Source organism: Bufo gargarizans, chromosome 4 (genome assembly GCF_014858855.1).
Source record: "Bufo gargarizans isolate SCDJY-AF-19 chromosome 4, ASM1485885v1, whole genome shotgun sequence".
NCBI lineage: Eukaryota > Metazoa > Chordata > Amphibia > Anura > Bufonidae > Bufo > Bufo gargarizans.
Genome location: NC_058083.1, coordinates 389,292,960 through 389,311,029, shown reverse-complemented (window position 1 = coordinate 389,311,029; position 18,070 = coordinate 389,292,960). Strand labels below are relative to the sequence as shown.

Genomic DNA, 18,070 nt, shown 5'->3' with positions numbered 1-18,070 from the left:
TGAATCTATATGATATATGAGTTTCACTGTTTGAATTGAATCACTGAAACTAATAAACTTTCTGATGATATACAATTTTCTAAGATGGACCTGTAGTTGTACCGAAGAAGGAGACACTTTTTTTATATTATAAGGCATTGGGCCTGTCACACTGTTACTAAGGGCACCAAAATCATAGTTCAGGTGCTACTGCTGTCAGGGGCCAGACTCATCTGGTGGATTGCCACCCACCTACTACCCAATGTGAGAGCCACTGCACAAGGAATGTGCTGCTAATATTATAAAAGCACGGGGGATTAACAATCGTAGTAACGATCATTAGTCCTGCAAGTACTGTCCTTAAACAAACACTAGTCAACTTGTTATATTGTTGATCAGCTCTTATTATATCTTGGAATCAGGCTGCATAAATGGTCCTTTGTTGTGCATGTGGCCTTAGGCAGAGATATCCTATTGTATTCTGCAAAATCAATTTTTGCTAACTTGTGAACATTTCCTCGAGAACAAAAGTAAGCACGTTCAGGACTGTGATGCCTATAAACATTCTGAAGAAGTAGGCTAAAGTAGAGAATGGTGAGAGCTGACAACTTAGCCCAGAAATAGCAGAGGTAGTCAGTATCAGAGGCCACTATTGCCTTATTTTATTCTTGTACTTTTGAATTATGCTTTTCTCAGGGGAGAGCAACCTGGCGCTGTCTTATGCTGACGTTAGATAAATGTCAGCCAAACCTGCAGACCAGCCAACCGAATAATGTTTATGGGGGCCTCCCAACTGTCCCCTGACAGCAGATGCCAGGGTAGATAAGGATCAGACGGTTAGATTCCAACTTCCTTAATCTTGTCAGGGAGATAAGCTGCCACCGGAGGAGTCTGGCAGTGGCTTTCTTCCAGACACATGCTTGCTAAGCCCAGCAGTTGTGAGAGAGATAGTTGTGGGCCCGAACAAACAATTGGCCAACAGCTATCTAATGTGTAGTGCCACCCTTACTACTATAACCTGTTGTGTCATATTACTTTGTACCGCTGCTTTACATTTGACTATAGTTACTTACATAGTTAAAAGTGGTCTGTTAGATCTCCTGACATGTTTGTGTTAAGAAAAAGCGGCATATTAGATCTCCTGCCATGTCTTTGTTAGTGAATACTCACATTACCCATGAAATAACAATTCTGTAGCATTTGTTCCCTAGAACTTTGCATAGTTCTGTTCACCTGTCATTCCTCCTGGAAATGTATGAATGACTAGAAAACTGTGTGTTATTATTTCTTTTCTCAGTCAGGTGGGTCACTTTACAGTCTGGTTGTCACAGTCCCTCAGGTGACTGGTGTCAGGAGATCAGAGAGACTGGCTGAGCGTGGAGGAATCTAATTTTATTCAGTGTTGATAGGGTTAATGACCACTTCCCTTTTCTCAGCTGTTGCTCAGTGGTCATCACTTCTACCCTTTATAGTCTGACCCCTTCTGACTATGCAAGCGATAGCTTCATTTGGGTTTGGCTGAGCTGGTGTAAGTTCGTCCCCGGTGTTCCTGTTCTTCCATCTCTACAGAAGTTAAGTGTTACGTTTGTTTGTATTTGTTATATTCCCTGTTATTGTATCTGGGTCTGAGACAGAGACTTCCATTCGTCCATTTGGGGAGTAATGGGTTGTCTCTGGTCCTTTAACTTATTCCAGGGCCTTATAGGGAAATCAGGGCCTAGGTATACTGCATATGAATATTCCTACCTTTAAGGTCTATTCATATTGATAGGTAGTCAGGGCCAGGATTAGGGTTGTCTAGGACAGTGTTTCCCAACCAGTGTTCCTCCAGCTGTTGCAAAACTACAACTTCCAGCATGCCCGCACAACCAAAGGCTGTCCGGGCATGCTGGGAGTTGTAGTCTTGCAACAGCTGGAGGCACACTGGTTGGGAAACACTGGTCTAGGAGGTGACCTGTTTCTTCCCTAATTTCCAGGCCCAGTTACTGTTCCCCTTCTCTCCTGTGTTCAGTGTGGAGTCCCCCCCCCCACTGATCGTCACACTGGTACTCTCAATAATGGATGTGTAGGGGACCATAACCCATATACCATGGAGTTGGTAGCGCCCAGATGTCAGTTTATTCTTATATTTTCAGGAGGAATAATCGAGTGGCTGCACAATGTAGAATTCTAAACATTTCAAACTCTAGCCATTCTCTTGAGTCTTTCCTGCCAGGATGTAAGCCAGCATTAAGTCACTTTCACACAGTCAGTGTTTAATCAGTGATTTCCATCAGTGATTCTGAGCCAAAACCAAGTGAGAATCAAAGACATAGAATTGGTGTAAATCTTACCATTATACCTCATGATCGCTAATGGAAATTACTAAACAAACACTGACTGTATGTAGTCAGCCTTAGAGATCAGGGCTACCTAGGTCTGACCATAGGAAGTATATGATTTATTAGAGATTTATTAGTGACTACTGTTATATTATTATATAGTTATCATTATTACTATTAAATAGTATTCATGAATACACCATTATTATACACTAAGCAGGGCTGAAGAAGGAATGGTAGAAATAAGACAGGTTAATGATTGAGGCCTCAATTCTTAATTTTCGGCCACACACTGACTTTTCTATGAAATCACACAGAGCAAATATGTGCTCCAGACTGAAAGATAAAAACAGATATTTTTCACACGTGTCAAAATTTGTATATGTAGATTGATTAGTATTAAAAGAGATCATTTGAAAGTAAAACCTAATTATTTTGCTAGTTAAATTGCATTTTAAGTAGCAATGTGAGAGTGAAGTATCTGTCACATATAATCCCGTTTAAGAGAACAATCATCTGCAGTAGAAATAGACATCTAGGGCAGTAAATTAGAGCATTTCATGCATGAAGTACGTGTCAGAGAGAATCAAGCCTCACCCAGTCTCTTCTACCTTCACAGGATGATAGGAGAAGGTGAATATGTGGATGCCAATGGGCTGCAATGGAAAGGATCATTTCATTATAAAGCAGCACCCGGACTGAAGTTAAGGTTGAAAATGTAAATGATGCCAGATTTACAGCTAATGGGACGACTACACACCTGCTCTGCTATGCGGCTCTGCCTCGATCATATCACTTTCAAAGGTTTTCAAAAATCAGATAATCTCCTGTAGGCCAGGAAATAAAGCAAGACTTCTAATCTCAAATGTCCATAATGTGCTTGCAATATGTCCTGAGATCTTTATAAGGCCTCGTGTGCTGGCCGTGCCTTGGTCCGCAATTTGACTGCAGATCGCGACCCCAATCACTTGAATGGGGTCTGCGATCCGTCCGTTCCGCAAAAAGATAGGACAAGATCTATCTTTTTGCGGAACGGATTCCGTTCCGCACCGCATCTCCGGATTTGCGGACATATACAAGTGAATGCGGAATGCACACGGCCGGTGTCCCGTGTATTGCAGACCCGTCATATGCGGGCCGCAATATGGCCACGGGGGACATACGGTAGTGTGCAAGAGGCCTGATGCTTAAGATTGCAAGGTGATAAAATGTGCCTATGATTGTTTTTATCAATGCATTTTGTATTAATAAGCACATCCAATTAAACTTATTCTGTTCATGATATATTGATCATTTGCTTATCACTTACTACATCATTCCTTCCTTTGTGATATACAGGAATACAAATGTATAGGAGTACCCAGGTAAAGAGCGTGATGATTGGGTACAGTAAACCCCAGGGGAATTAGCCCAATTTCATTATTAGAATATTCGTTATTAAATTGGCTGTCAGGCCATTTAAGGCTCTGTGTTGTATAAGATAATAAAATAGGTTGCACCTAACTTTCCCTGATCTGTTCCTTGGTGTGTATTTTCAGGTGTCCTCCTTATGCAGCTATTTCTACCTGTGAGCTCTGGGGCTTGTGGTCAGTTCTGTTTTGTGCCTTGCTGGGTGTAGCCCCTTGCTGCTGACCCAGGGGGTTTTGCTATCTGCCCTTCTGTGTGGTGTCACTTGGTGAAGCATTGGTGTTGTTTCCTTCTCCATGCCTTGCCTGATCTTCTTTTCCTGTTCTGTGTCTTGATCCACTCTGTTCCATGTTTAGCCTAGCAGTGCACTAACTGCGTCTGATAGCTTGGCAGTGCCTACTGCTTCTGGTCCTGTCTGTTTCCTGTATAGCTTGGCAGTGCCTACTATTTCTGGTCCTGTCTATTTCCTGTATAGCTTGGCAGTTCCTAATGCTTGTGGTCCTGTCTGTTTCCTGTATAGCTTGGCAGTCCCTACTATTTCTGGTCCTGTCTGTTTCCTGTATAGCCAGGCAGTGCCTACTATTTCTGGTCCTGTCTGTTTCCTGTATAGCTTGGCAGTGCTAAACTGCTTCTGATCCAGTCTGTTCCATGTCTTCCCTGCAGTGCCTTACTGTTTCTGTTCCTGTCCTGTGCATGTCCTGCCTTCGTGAGAGGGCTCCTGGGTTCTACGGAGGGATGAGCTCGTGCAGCTCTGCCTGTGACCGCCATGCTTCCATTCCACATGGGGTCCAGGCATCTGCTTGTGTGCTGGTTCCCGTTTGTCTTGTTGTCTGATCCATGTCCTGAGTTTGTTGGGTTTCAGTCCTGTTGCCTGTAGTTCTTTGCAGGTAGCGGCCAAGTGTACCGGGACCTTCCTGGAGGGGCGACCAGTGAGCCCTCGTCCCAGTTTATCCCCACCACCAGGGGCTCTGTGAAGTACGGGGCTCACTGGCTCTTATCCTTCTGTGTTTTGCCTCTGGTCTGCCGGTGCAAGTGGTTCTGTGGTAGAGCTACCACTATTGCCTAACCTGCTTTTCCGTACTGTCATGTTCATTTATTACATGTGTAATAAAGTATTCTGTTGGTTCCTGGTCTGTATCTGCCTGTATCCTGTTTGCACGATGTTCCGGAGGTCTACCCTTGCCTCCGTAACATGACAGTCGCCTTTCCTCCACATGTAATGAATGTGCTCTGGTCCTTTGTAAAGTCATTGGAATGAGTAAATTATGTCAGGGGGTGTTATGAATGACAAACAGACGAAGTTGTAAAGGAAGGACCGGCACTCGCACTTGTTTCTTTTGATGCAGAATTTAATTTAAGTCACCTATTCATTCATAGTGACACGGCGTTTCAGCACTCACATGTGCTTTCATCAGACTATACATAAGTATCCTCAATACATGTCTTAAATAACAGAAAAATGAAAAAAATACAGAGGAACTGACGTCATACCACTGGCTCCTCCCCCTGACAAGATACAATGATAGGTAAGGAAGCTCCATGTGTCTCCATTTTTGGCAATGAGAAGAGTCCCAATTCCGCTGGAAAGTAAAACAAAGATTTTAAACATCATATCAAACTGCTTATATTGTATTCTCGGTTCAAGCCTTTTGGATCCATCGTTTGTAAACGATGGATCCAATACGCTTCTTTTTGCAAGAGTAATTTATTTCGATCACCGCCATGGCGAGGCAGTGGTACACCCTCAATCACCTGGTAACGTAATTGTGCTATTGTGTGTTTCTTTTCATGAAAATGATATGGTATGGGGAGCAATAAATTACCCTTCCTAATGGTGGACTTGTGTTTGCTCAACCTGTCTTTGATCCTCATAGAGGTTTCCCCCACGTATAATAGTCCACAAGGACATTTTAAAATATACACAACAAATCTGCTGTCACACGTGAACACACCTCTTATGGGAATTCTCTCCCCAGAATGCGGGTGTGAGAAATGAGACCCCCTGATCACGCTTGAGCAATTTACACAATTCAGACAAGGGAATGTACCCTGTCTGGGAGAAGATAACACGCTCTGTCTCAAATCTCGCTTATTGCTACCAATGTCGGCGCTGACTATTTTATCTTTGATATTATCGGCCCTTTTAAAACACAGCATAGGGGGTCTTTGAAATTCCTCAATCTGAGGATATGATTTTGAGATTGTATGCCAATGTTTATTGACAATGCCTCTTAGTTGTTGGGTCAATGGGTGATATTTGACCACCAGTGGGATGCGTGATTGCTTCACTGTCTTGGTTTTTTCAGGAGTGTCTACCTTCTTCCTCTGTTCTTGTAGGAGTGGCCTAGGATAACCTCTGGCTAAAAATTTATTCTCCATTTCCTCTAGCCTAGTTTCACGGACCTCAGTGTTGCTAACAATTTTCCTGACCCGCTGAAATTGAGAAAAGGGAATCGATTTCTTTGTAGAGACCGGATGACTGCTGGAGAATGCAAGTAAGCTATTGCAATCCGTCTCTTTTGTAAACAAATCAGTATATAATCTACCCTCTTCCCCCTTCAGGACCCAAAGGAGATTTTATCCATGTCTTGATGCATGACAAATTGTAGCTCCGTCCAGATTGAGTTCAGGTGCATAGCAAACTCCGTGAGGGATCGAATGTCGCCCCGCCACACGCAAAAAATGTCGTCGATGAAACAACGCCAAAAGATGCAATGCTGTGTGTACAGTGGGTCAGGGTAAACGAAATGACTCTCAAAATATGACATATAGCTATTTGCGGACGGTGGCGCGACATTCGATCCCATCGCGGTCCCGCGGCGCTGTTGGTAAAAGGAGTCTTGAAATAGAAAGTCGTTTTGTTCAAGCACTATATTCAAAAGTGATAGAAAAAAATATTTTTCTTTTGTTACATATGTGCTAACCTCTAACAGTTCTGCAACGGCTGCAAGTCCCTTTTCATGCGTTATGGAAGTGTAGAGACTGCATACGTCAAATGTGACTAATATGCAGTCCCTATCTACTGTCAAACGGTGAATCTCAGATAAGAAATTACCTGTATCACGTATATATGATAGTGACATTTGGGTCAAAGGGGTCAGCACTTTTTCTAAAAAGATTACGGGGCGAGAGAGGATGGAGTCAGTCGACGCCACAATGGGTCGCCCTGGGGGAGTGGTCATAGATTTATGTACTTTGGGTAAGGTGTAAAACACCGGAGTGATTGGGTATTGGTTAATCAGGAATTCTCCTAATTTGGCATCGATGACTCCATCCTCTCTGGCCCTGTCAGTAACACTCTGAATAAGACCTTTAATACGAAAAACCGGATCAGTGTCTATTTTTTGATATGTGTTGATATCCCTCAATTGACTCAGGATTTCTGTTATGTAGTATTCCTTATCTAAAACAACTAGGGCACCCCCTTTATCAGCAGGCTTAAAGATAAGAGAATTGTCATCCAACATGTGTTTAAGTGCAAATGTTTCTTCTCTATTCAAATTGTTTCTAATTTTAAAGCCCCCTTGTCTAAACTGTAGCAATAATGTATCTACATCTTTCTGTACCAGGTGAATGAAGGTCTCCACTGGGTGGTGTGTTTTAGGAGGCATAAAATTGCTCTTGGTTTTAAGATTAAATTGTTTAGCTGTTAGTAAACTACAGTCTGTGGAGACATACTGGTTAGTGTCATCCTTCTCTTTATGGAAATGAAGATGCTTCGCTTCTTTTGTCAAGCTCCTGCTCCGTAATTCACCTGGAGAAATCTTCAGAAAGTCAGATGAAGCGGTAATCTGTGCCACGATATCTCTTGCCTCATCGTCTGTATACGCAAAGGTATTCATTTAAGGATATAGAGATTGAGCGTGCACGTATCCAAAAATCTTTTTAGAAAAAGTGCTGACCCCTTTGACCCAAATGTCACTATCATATATACGTGATACAGGTAATTTCTTATCTGAGATTCACCGTTTGACAGTAGATAGGGACTGCATATTAGTCACATTTGACGTATGCAGTCTCTACACTTCCATAACGCATGAAAAGGGACTTGCAGCCGTTGCAGAACTGTTAGAGGTTAGCACATATGTAACAAAAGAAAAAGATTTTTTTCTATCACTTTTGAATATAGTGCTTGAACAAAACTACTTTCTATTTCAAGACTCCTTTTACCAACAGCGCCGCGGGACCGCGATGGGATCGAATGTCGCGCCACCGTACGCAAATAGCTATATGTCATATTTTGAGAGTCATTTCGTTTACCCTGACCCACTGTACACACAGCATTGCATCTTTTGGCGTTGTTTCATCGACGACATTTTTCGCGTGTGGCGGGGCGACATTCGATCCCTCACGGAGTTTGCTATGCACCTGAACTCAATCTGGACGGAGCTACAATTTGTCATGCATCAAGACATGGATAAAATCTCCTTTGGGTCCTGAAGGGGGAAGAGGGTAGATTATATACTGATTTGTTTACAAAAGAGACGGATTGCAATAGCTTACTTGCATTCTCCCGCAGTCATCCGGTCTCTACAAAGAAATCGATTCCCTTTTCTCAATTTCAGCGGGTCAGGAAAATTGTTAGCAACACTGAGGTCCGTGAAACTAGGCTAGAGGAAATGGAGAATACATTTTTAGCCAGAGGTTATCCTAGGCCACTCCTACAAGAACAGAGGAAGAAGGTAGACACTCCTGAAAAAACCAAGACAGTGAAGCAATCACGCATCCCACTGGTGGTCAAATATCACCCATTGACCCAACAACTAAGAGGCATTGTCAATAAACATTGGCATACAATCTCAAAATCATATCCTCAGATTGAGGAATTTCAAAGACCCCCTATGCTGTGTTTTAAAAGGGCCGATAATATCAAAGATAAAATAGTCAGGGCCGACATTGGTAGCAATAAGCGAGATTTGAGACAGAGCGTGTTATCTTCTCCCAGACAGGGTACATTCCCTTGTCTGAATTGTGTAAATTGCTCAAGCGTGATCAGGGGGTCTCATTTCTCACACCCGCATTCTAGGGAGAGAATTCCCATAAGAGGTGTGTTCACGTGTGACAGCAGATTTGTTGTGTATATTTAAAATGTCCTTGTGGACTATTATACGTGGGGGAAACCTCTATGAGGATCAAAAACAGGTTGAGCAAACACAAGTCCACCATTAGGAAGGGTAATTTATTGCTCCCCATACCATATCATTTTCATGAAAAGAAACACACAATAGCACAATTACGTTACCAGGTGATTGAGGGTATACCACTACCTTGCCGTGGCGGTGATCGAAATAAATTACTCTTGCAAAAAGAAGCGTATTGGATCCATCGTTTACAAACGATGGATCCAAAAGGCTTGAACCGAGAATCCAATATAAGCAGTTTGATATGATGTTTAAAATCTTTGTTTTACTTTCCAGCGGAATTGATCATGGGACTCTTCTCATTGCCAAAAATGGAGACACATGGAGCTTCCTTACCTATCATTGTATCTTGTCATGGGGAGGAGCCAGTGGTATGATGTCAGTTCCTCTGTATTTTTTTCATTTTTCTGTTATTTAAGACATGTATTGAGGATACTTATGTATAGTCTGATGAAAGCACATGTGAGTGCTGAAACGCCGTGTCACTATGAATGAATAGGTGACTTGAATTAAATTCTGCATCAAAAGAAACAAGTGCAAATGCCGTTCCTTCCTTTACAGCTGTAACACTGAGATGTCTGCCCGTTGACACGTGCACCGCCAAACAACTTTACAGAGCAGTGCCGGACATTTCACCTTAAACAGACGAAGTTGTGTTCCACCAGTGTACAAAGCATCACTTTTGGCAAAATGACCGAGGCACATATCTTTGAGGATTTTCCCACTCCTCCGGCTGAGATTCAAGAATAGATCCCTATCTTGCCACTGCCGCTGTCTGCCTGCCTATCCTCATGTGCCATACTGAATGGCTGCCACCACCCCAACTACTGCTCCCAGTTGGTAATCCCTCCTTTCACTTCCATTACCCCTACTGCCACTACCATTACCGCTTCACAGTCACCACTACTACTACTATCTCTAAACAGCTGCACACACATCTACTGCTTTTTCTGATCCATGCTGTGCTGCTACCGTTACTATTGTAGCTGCATGCCACTATTACCATACTCTTTACACATTCACACTGTATTGCTGCTAAAAGGGAGAATTTTTCCAGGCTTGTTCAGAACAAGCCACTCTTTCTTCTGACAATTATCACTTTTGCATGTGTAAATGCAGACAGGCATTCTCCACGTTAACACATAACCTTTGGAGGCTTCTGCAGAACAAGCCACTCTTTCTTCTGACATTAACATGTGTTTGTGTATACAGGAGCAGGAATCTGACCCTATTGAGGCATAATTGTTGGACAATTGTTCACAACAAGCCACTGTTTTCTCCCAGAACACAGCGTGTGTTTAAGCACCATTTCTCCCTGATCAGGGAGAGAGAGAGCAAATATTGGTAAAAAATTAACAAAAAGATAACATCTTTACGTAAGGGCTCATGCACACTAACGTATTTTCTTTCCGTGTCTGTTCTGTTTTTTTTTGCGGACCATATACAGAACCATTCACTTCAATGGGTCCTCAAAAAAAATGGAAGTTACTCCATGTGCATTCTGTTTCCGTGTGCCCGTATTTTCGTTCCACAAAAAAATAGAACATGTCCTACTATTGTCCGCATTACGGATAAGGATAGTACAGTTCTATGAAGGGCCAGCTGTTCCGTTTCGCAAAATACGATGTCATCCATATTTTTTGCGGATCCGTTTTTTGCAGACTGCAAAATACATACGGTAGTGTGCATGAGCCTAACAAATCTGAGTCCTAGGTGACTAGAGGGTGTTATATACCAATTTTCAGGCAATTAGCAACTTATATTCGCAACAAATTGATTCTTTTCTGAACTGGAACTTTTTGAAAAGTTTGCCAAATCGGACACAAAGTGAATCTCATGAAGTTCTCTTATCCCTGCTACACATGTATTTATGCATATAAATGAGATCACCTCTAAGGCTGGGTTCACAAGTGATTGAAAATCTATTTATAAACATTACCATTCATCTGCCATGTTCTCGCCCATGCCACCAGCTTTTCTAGGTATCTCTTTTATATTTGACAATCAGGCAGGGGTTTTAAAGGGGTTGTTATGAAGAAAAAATATATAGCACTGTAAATCTGATGGGCAGAAATATATAACTAAGCTAAGCAAGTTTTAGGCAAAAAAATATATATTTCCTAATTTCCCTGGTTCTCTTCTGGCCCTTTGTTTTTCTGCAATAACAACAATCTCTGAAGTTTTCCTCATGAATATTTGTGCCCCTCCTCCTGCTCTGCAAAGGGAGTAAATATAAGTCTGCCCTGAGTGACATGCCTGCCTGCTGGGATACTCAACAGCATGTTGTATGTGTGGGACTACAAGTCCCAGCTGTACAATGACACTGCTGATACACACACGATCTTCCCCCTAGCTGTTCTTTCATCTGCAGAACTCCTCCAGTCTGTCAGCTCCAGTGCCCAGCATTTGTCTCCTCACTGCCTGCAGCTACACAGTAAAGCCTTCAGCCCTGAGTCTGTGCTAATGAAGGGGTTAAAGTTTTTTTCTGAAGAATCCAGGGAGAAAGCAGACAGCAGTGCACGGAGGCGTGGTGAGCATAGTGACGTTGTGTACAGGCACATATCTGCTCTCTCAGGTTTGTGCACAAAACATCATCAGAGCAGGGAAAGAAGCTGACATTACAGGTCATGTGATCCTCAGTGAAATGTGAGAAAGCAGCAACTGTAGATGCAGTAACTGCATGGTAAAGCTGCAACATACAAAGAACAAAAAAATAACTCAGACAACCCCTTTAAGTATCCTACACAGTTTATGTGTAATCAGCAAAAACTGACACTTTACTCTTAATCCCATCCACAATATCATTGATAAAGAAATTGGTCCTTTAAGGACGACTGCTGTATATATGGAGGAAGTCCAGGGTTTAAACAACGCGCCAGCTAACCAAAAAAGTTTTTAAAAAACATTAAAAAAAGGGTAAAAATTAAAATCACCCCTTCCACCATATTTAAAATCAATGAACTAAATAGCAATAAAATAAATTAAGGTCACTGGCATTTCCGCATCTAAAGACACTCCAACTATTACATATAGAAATATTTATCCTGTATGGTGAGCGCTGTAACAAGCAAAAACAAAACAAAACCCAAAATGGCCGATTTACTGCTTTTTTGTTTCTTCACCTCCCCAAAAATTGAATAAAAAGTGATCAAAAGGCCATACATACTCCAAAATGGAATGACTAAAAACTACAGCTTGCCCCTCCAAAAATGAGCCCTCATACAGCTCTGTAGACAGAAATATATTATTAAAAAACAAGAAAAACTATGTACATGTGGTATTACTATAATCATACTGACCCGCAGAATAAAGGTGACACATCAGTTTTACTGTGTAGGGAACACTGTAAAAACAAAACCCATAAAACTATGATGGAATTGTGTTTTTTTTGCCAATTCCACCCCATTTAGAATGTTTTCCAGCTTCCCACTAAATAATATGCAATATAAAATTGTGCCATTAGAAAGTACCTCTTGCACCTGCAAAAAACAAGTCCTCATACAGCTATGGCAACAAAAAAATCCAAAAAGTTATGGCTCTGGGAAGCTGGGGGGTTAAAAAATGAAAACACAGACAAAAATTGGCCTCCTCTTTAACCCTTTGAGGACCCTGCCATTTTTCACCTTAAAGGATAACTGTCACATTTAGACCCTAATTTCAATTTTCATATAGGTAGTTACTAATAACCTGATATTCCAGAATCAGTTCCTATTAGACTGACTTACCACATATTTAATAAGATTCAGCCCTTCACAACCAGTCTGCATAAAACTGCAATCTCACTATTCAGTTAAGATGGCCGCCACTGCCCACACCCTGAGGCTAATCCTGTCTGCCCTCACTAGCCAGTAACAATAGCCCCCCAAAAGTGTCAGTAACCAGAGCCCTCCCCCCTAAAGGGTTAATCTCCTGCAGCACTAAGGGGTCCTCTTACCACATGTTGCTTTCATTTATACACTGAGCAGACGGCAGATCTCCCTTCCCTGCTCTGCGCTGCATCAACTCTGCATTGTCCCAGTCTGCTGAGTGAGGGAGCGTCTGCCAAGCACAGGGACAGGGAGAAGTGCACACAGCCCAGGCACTGTTATCAGCTGCTGGGGAGGACCTGGCTTTAATCATTTACTTACAGTCCCTGGCTGTCAGTAATCTGACCTTGCACGCATCCTGCACGCTGCGTCCTCCGTCCTTCAACAGATAGACGGAACATGCCTAGCAACCTGATTTTAAGCACAGGTAAAAGTAGGCAGTACAGGGAACAAAAATGTGGAATTAAGGGGTAATTGAATACACAGTGAAAAGTTGAAATAGGGCCACCAAGGAGATATTAATCACCACAATCCAATACTCCCCAAAAAATAAAAATATGACAGTTATACGTTAAGGACCAGGCTATTTTTAGCAAATCTGACGTATCACTTTATGTGGTGATAACTTTAAAACGCTTTTACTTATCCAGGCCATTCTGAGATTGTTTTCTTGTCACATTGTACTTAATGACAGTGGTAAAATTGAGTAAAAAAAAGGTAATTATCACATTTCCAAATTTCAATTTCTCTACTTTTATAATAGATAGTAATACCTCCAAAAATAGTTATTACTTTACATTTACATATGTCTGCTTCATGTTTGATATTTTGTGAATGCCATTTTTTGGCTTAGAAGTTTAGAAGCAAATCTTGAAATTTTTCTGAAAATTTCTAAAACCCACTTTTTATGGACCAGTTCAGGTCTGAAGTCACTTTGTGAGGCTTACATAATAGAAACCACCCAAAAATGACCCCTCTTTACAAACTACACCACTCAAGGTATTCGAAACTGATTTTACAAACTTTGTTAACCCTTTAGGTGTTCCGCAAGAATTAATGGAAAATAGAGATAACATTTCAAAATGTTACTTTTTTGCGCAGAAGGAGAGGAATATCATATGGTTTTTGGGAAATCAGATTTCACTGTGATAATTTTAAGCTGCCATGTCCCATTTGAAGCCCCCTGATGTACCCCTAGAGTAGAAACTCAAAAAAAGTGACCCCATTTTAGAAACTACACCCCTCAAGGTATTCAAAACTGATTTTACAAACTTTGTTAACCCTTTAGGTGTTCCACAAGAATTAATGGAAAATAGAGATAAAATTTCAGAATTTCACTTTTTTGGCAGATTTTCCATTTTAATACATTCTTTCCAGTTACAAAGCAATGGTTAACAGCCAAACAAAACTCAATATTTATGGCTCTGATTCTGTAGTTTACAGAAACACCCCATATGTGGTTGTAAACTGCTGTATGGGCACACGGCAGGGCGCAGAAGGAAAGGAATGCCACACACACGGAAGGCACATTTTGCTGTCCTATTTGAAGCCCCCCTGATGCACCCCTAGAGTAGAAACTGCAAAAAGTCACCCAATTTTGGAAACTACGGGATATGGTGGCAGTTTTATTGGTACTATTTTAGGGTACATAGGAATTTTTGTTGCTCTATATTACACTTTTTGTGAGGCAAGGTAACAAGAAATCGCTCTTTTGGTACCGTTTTAATTTTTTGCTATTTACAACATTCATCTGACAGGTTAGACCATGTGATATTTTTATAGAGCAGGTTATTACGGACGCGGCGATACCTAATATGTCTGCTTTATTTTTATTTATGTAAGTTTTACACAATGATTTCATTTTTTAAACAAAAAAAAATCATGTTTTAGTGTCTCCATAGTCTGAGAGCCATAGTTTTTTCAGTTTTTGGGTGATTATCTTGGGTAGGGTATGATTTTTTTCAGCAAGAGAGATGACGGTTTGATTGGCACTATTTTGGGGTGCGTATGACCTTTTGATCGCTTGCTATTACACTTTTTGTGATGTAAGGTGACAAAAAATGGCTTTTTTTCACAGTGTTTTTTTAAATTACCGTATTTATCGGCGTATAACACGCACAGGCGTATAACACGCACCTTCCTTTTAAGAGGGAAATTTCAGGAAATAAAGCCTCTGATCTGCCCCCTCTGGTAACGCAAACCCCCCCCCCCACTCCCCAGTATTAATCATTGGTGGCAGTGGCCACAGGGTCCCCCCCCCCATCATTGGTGGCAGTGTCAGTTCCGATCGGAGCCCCAGCAGTGTAATGCTTCTTCTGTCTGTGCGGCGGATTGCCGCACAGACCTATGAGAAGGAGCGACCGGTGGCCACAGCGCACGTGAGTATAATGCGCTGCTCTCTGCTCACTAACATACCATGGCAGCCAGGACTTCAGCAGCGGGACTCCTGGCTGCCATGGTAACCAATCGGAGCCCCAGCATTACACTGCTGGGGCTCCGATCGGAACTGCAAACTGCCACCAATGATGGGGGGGGAGGAGGGGGACCCTGTGGGATATGGCCGGCACATTCATTGGTGGCGCAGTGGCAACATTCCCTCCCCTCCTCCTCCTACTCTGTCCTCGTTGGTCTTCAGCGGCAGCCGCGCACAGTGGGGAGGGAGGGACTCCCTCCTCCTCCCTCCTCTGTGCCGGCCGGCTCAGTCCTGCCTCTCAGCCCTAATCGGCGTATAACACGCATACATCATTTGCCCCCTATTTTCAGGGGGAAAAAGTGCGTGTTATACGCCGATAAATACGGTACATTTTTTACGGTATTCACCTGAGGGGTTAGGTCATGTGATATTTTTATAAAACAGGTTATTATATCAACTTCTTGGTAAAGAAGGCTCGTCAGCGTCTTTATCATCTCAGACGCCTGAGGGATTTCAGAATAGCCCTCAGGATACTAAAGAACTTCTACACCTGTGTCATCGAGAGTATCCTGACAGGAAACATTACAGCCTGGTTCAGTAGTAGCAAGAAACAGGACATGAGGGCACTTCATAGGGTGGTGCGCTCTGCTGAGCGAATAATCCGCACTGACCTTCCTGATTTGCAGGTCATTTATAATGAGAGATGCTTGACCATGGCCATGGAGGTGGTGAAAACCAAATAACGGTCTGTTTTGTCTCCTGTGGTCTGGGAAACGTTACCGCATTTTGAAAGACAATAACGCTAGAATGAGGAAGAGTTTCTTCATGAAGGCGATTTGATACTGAATCCGAACATCATAGAGGGACAGATAAATAAATGAATGTGTGTCCTGTAGCTAAACAATCATGAGACATTTTTATTGTACGATCAATGCTTTTAATGTAATATTATGACACTCTTTCTTTCTGTCTTTCTTTCTTTTTTTTTATTGTAATGGAATGTCATTTAAAGAGGACCTTTCACCCCTCCTGACATGTCTGTTTTAATAGCTTCCTGCATTATCCATGTAATAACAATTCTGCAGCATCTATTCTTATGGCTCTGTGTTGTATCATTCCTGTGTTATTTCTCCTAGAAGTTATGAATGAATTGCTAGCAGTCTGCAGTAAGGGTACAGAGGGGTGGTAACAAGTTGGGGGGTGTCCCTGCAAAGTCTCACTCTATCTAATCAGTGCTGTCATTGTCAGATTGTGCAGCACCACCCACACTCCCCCTAACTGGTTACCTCCCCTCTGTACCCTTACCTTACTGTAGACTGCTGGCAATTCATTCATAGCTTCTAGTAGAAATAATAAAGGAATGGAACAACATAGAGCCATAAGAGTAGATGCGCCAGAATTATTATTACATGGGGAATGCATGTAGCTATTAAAACTGTCATGTCAGGAGCGGTGACAGGTCCTCTTTAAGCATTTTAAACCACGTTATACTATTTTTGCATGACAAATAAACTTGAAACTTTATATATATATATATATATCCCCCATACTCTGGAACTCGCTACCCCAACATATCAGACTCTCACCTACAGTGGAATCCTTCAAAAGAAACCTGAAAACCCACCTCTTCAGACAAGCCTACAACGAGTGACCCTGCTGCCTCTATACTGCCATGACCAAGTTCACCCGCACCTACTGTGTCCTTCTCCCATACCATGTTGATTGTAAGCCCTCACGGGCAGGGCCCTCTCTTCTTCTGTACCAGTTTGTAACTCATTTTGTTTATGATTAGTGCAATTATCTGTATTATGTATGTGCACCGCCTATCATATGTACAGCGCTATGGAATGAATGGCACTTTAATAATAAATAATAATAATGATATATATATATATATATATATATATATATATGTATATATTATATACATTTTTTTATTTTTTTTTAAAGTTTTTTTTATGTTTAATAGATCTCTTTTTGGCCACATTGGTTTTTCTTTAATTCCAGAACATTTTGTTACCCATGGGTAGAAACTTACTATGGGAGTCTTGTAATATGTCTTTCAAAATTCCCCATGTAGCTTCAGTATCCCTATTTAGCAGTACATGATCCCAGTCTATAGGACCAAGCTCTTCCCTTAGGCGACTGAATTTAGCTATTCTAGAGTTCCAGGGTTTTGTAGCTCCCCTTTGTATGACCTTTTTGAATATTATATTCAAACTCACCATATCATAGTCTCTGTTGCCTAAGTACTCCTAGACTCGCACATCCGATATTGTATCTGGCGTGTTTGACAAGACCAGACCCAGAGCTGTTCAGGGGAGGGAGGGAGGGGGGGGGGGTAGTTTGGTTAGGTATGTTCTGTTTATGACTGTGGATGTTCCCAATTCAGGTCTCTGTATATTTTTGCACATGAATCCGTGTCATCTTTGTTTCTGTATAAATGCTAAAGAAAATCAATAAAAAATGATTTGATTTAAAAAAACAAGACCAGACCCAGAAAATTATCTCCACTGGTCAGTTCCTCGACCAACTGCTAGAAGTAATTGTTTGAATCTTCGGATAAAAACTTATAGCTTCTAGCACAACCAGCAGACTCAATATCCCAATTAATGTCGGGATAGTTAAAATTTCCCACCGCATTATTGCTTGCTGCATTTCGTATTTGTGGCAGCAAGCAATAATAGCAGCAGTGCTGGAGCAGCAGGGGACAAATGGTTATTTCATCTTTGGCCTGTTCAGCTATTTTAGATGGTTTTTAACAAATATCGCCTACTCCATGGATATTAACCCATAAGGACACACTGTCCAAGCCTTCCCTAATACTGTCATTCAGCACTGAAAATGATCCCTTAGAAAATCAGTGATAACCACTGTGGCCAGTGATTGGCTGATCGGTAATTACCTATGGGTCAAGAGGGACCAGAAAGTGAAAGTAGCGAGGAACCTGGAAGTGTCGGAACATGAACGGGGAGGTGAGTATGAGCTGTTTTATCATTTTAC

At 41.7% G+C, this 18,070-nt stretch overlaps 1 protein-coding gene across 1 annotated transcript in view; it reads left to right on the top strand.

Moving 5' to 3' along the window:
• MORN2 (MORN repeat containing 2) overlaps positions 1–3,878 on the top strand; it is a 32,573-nt gene extending 28,695 nt beyond the window's left edge. Inside the window, exon 5 of the mRNA XM_044292175.1 lies at positions 2,920–3,878. Within this exon, the coding sequence (XP_044148110.1) occupies positions 2,920–3,022 (103 nt within the window). The 3' untranslated portion in view covers positions 3,023–3,878. The remainder of the gene's footprint in view (positions 1–2,919) is intronic.
• The last annotated feature ends 14,192 nt before the right edge of the window (positions 3,879–18,070 follow it).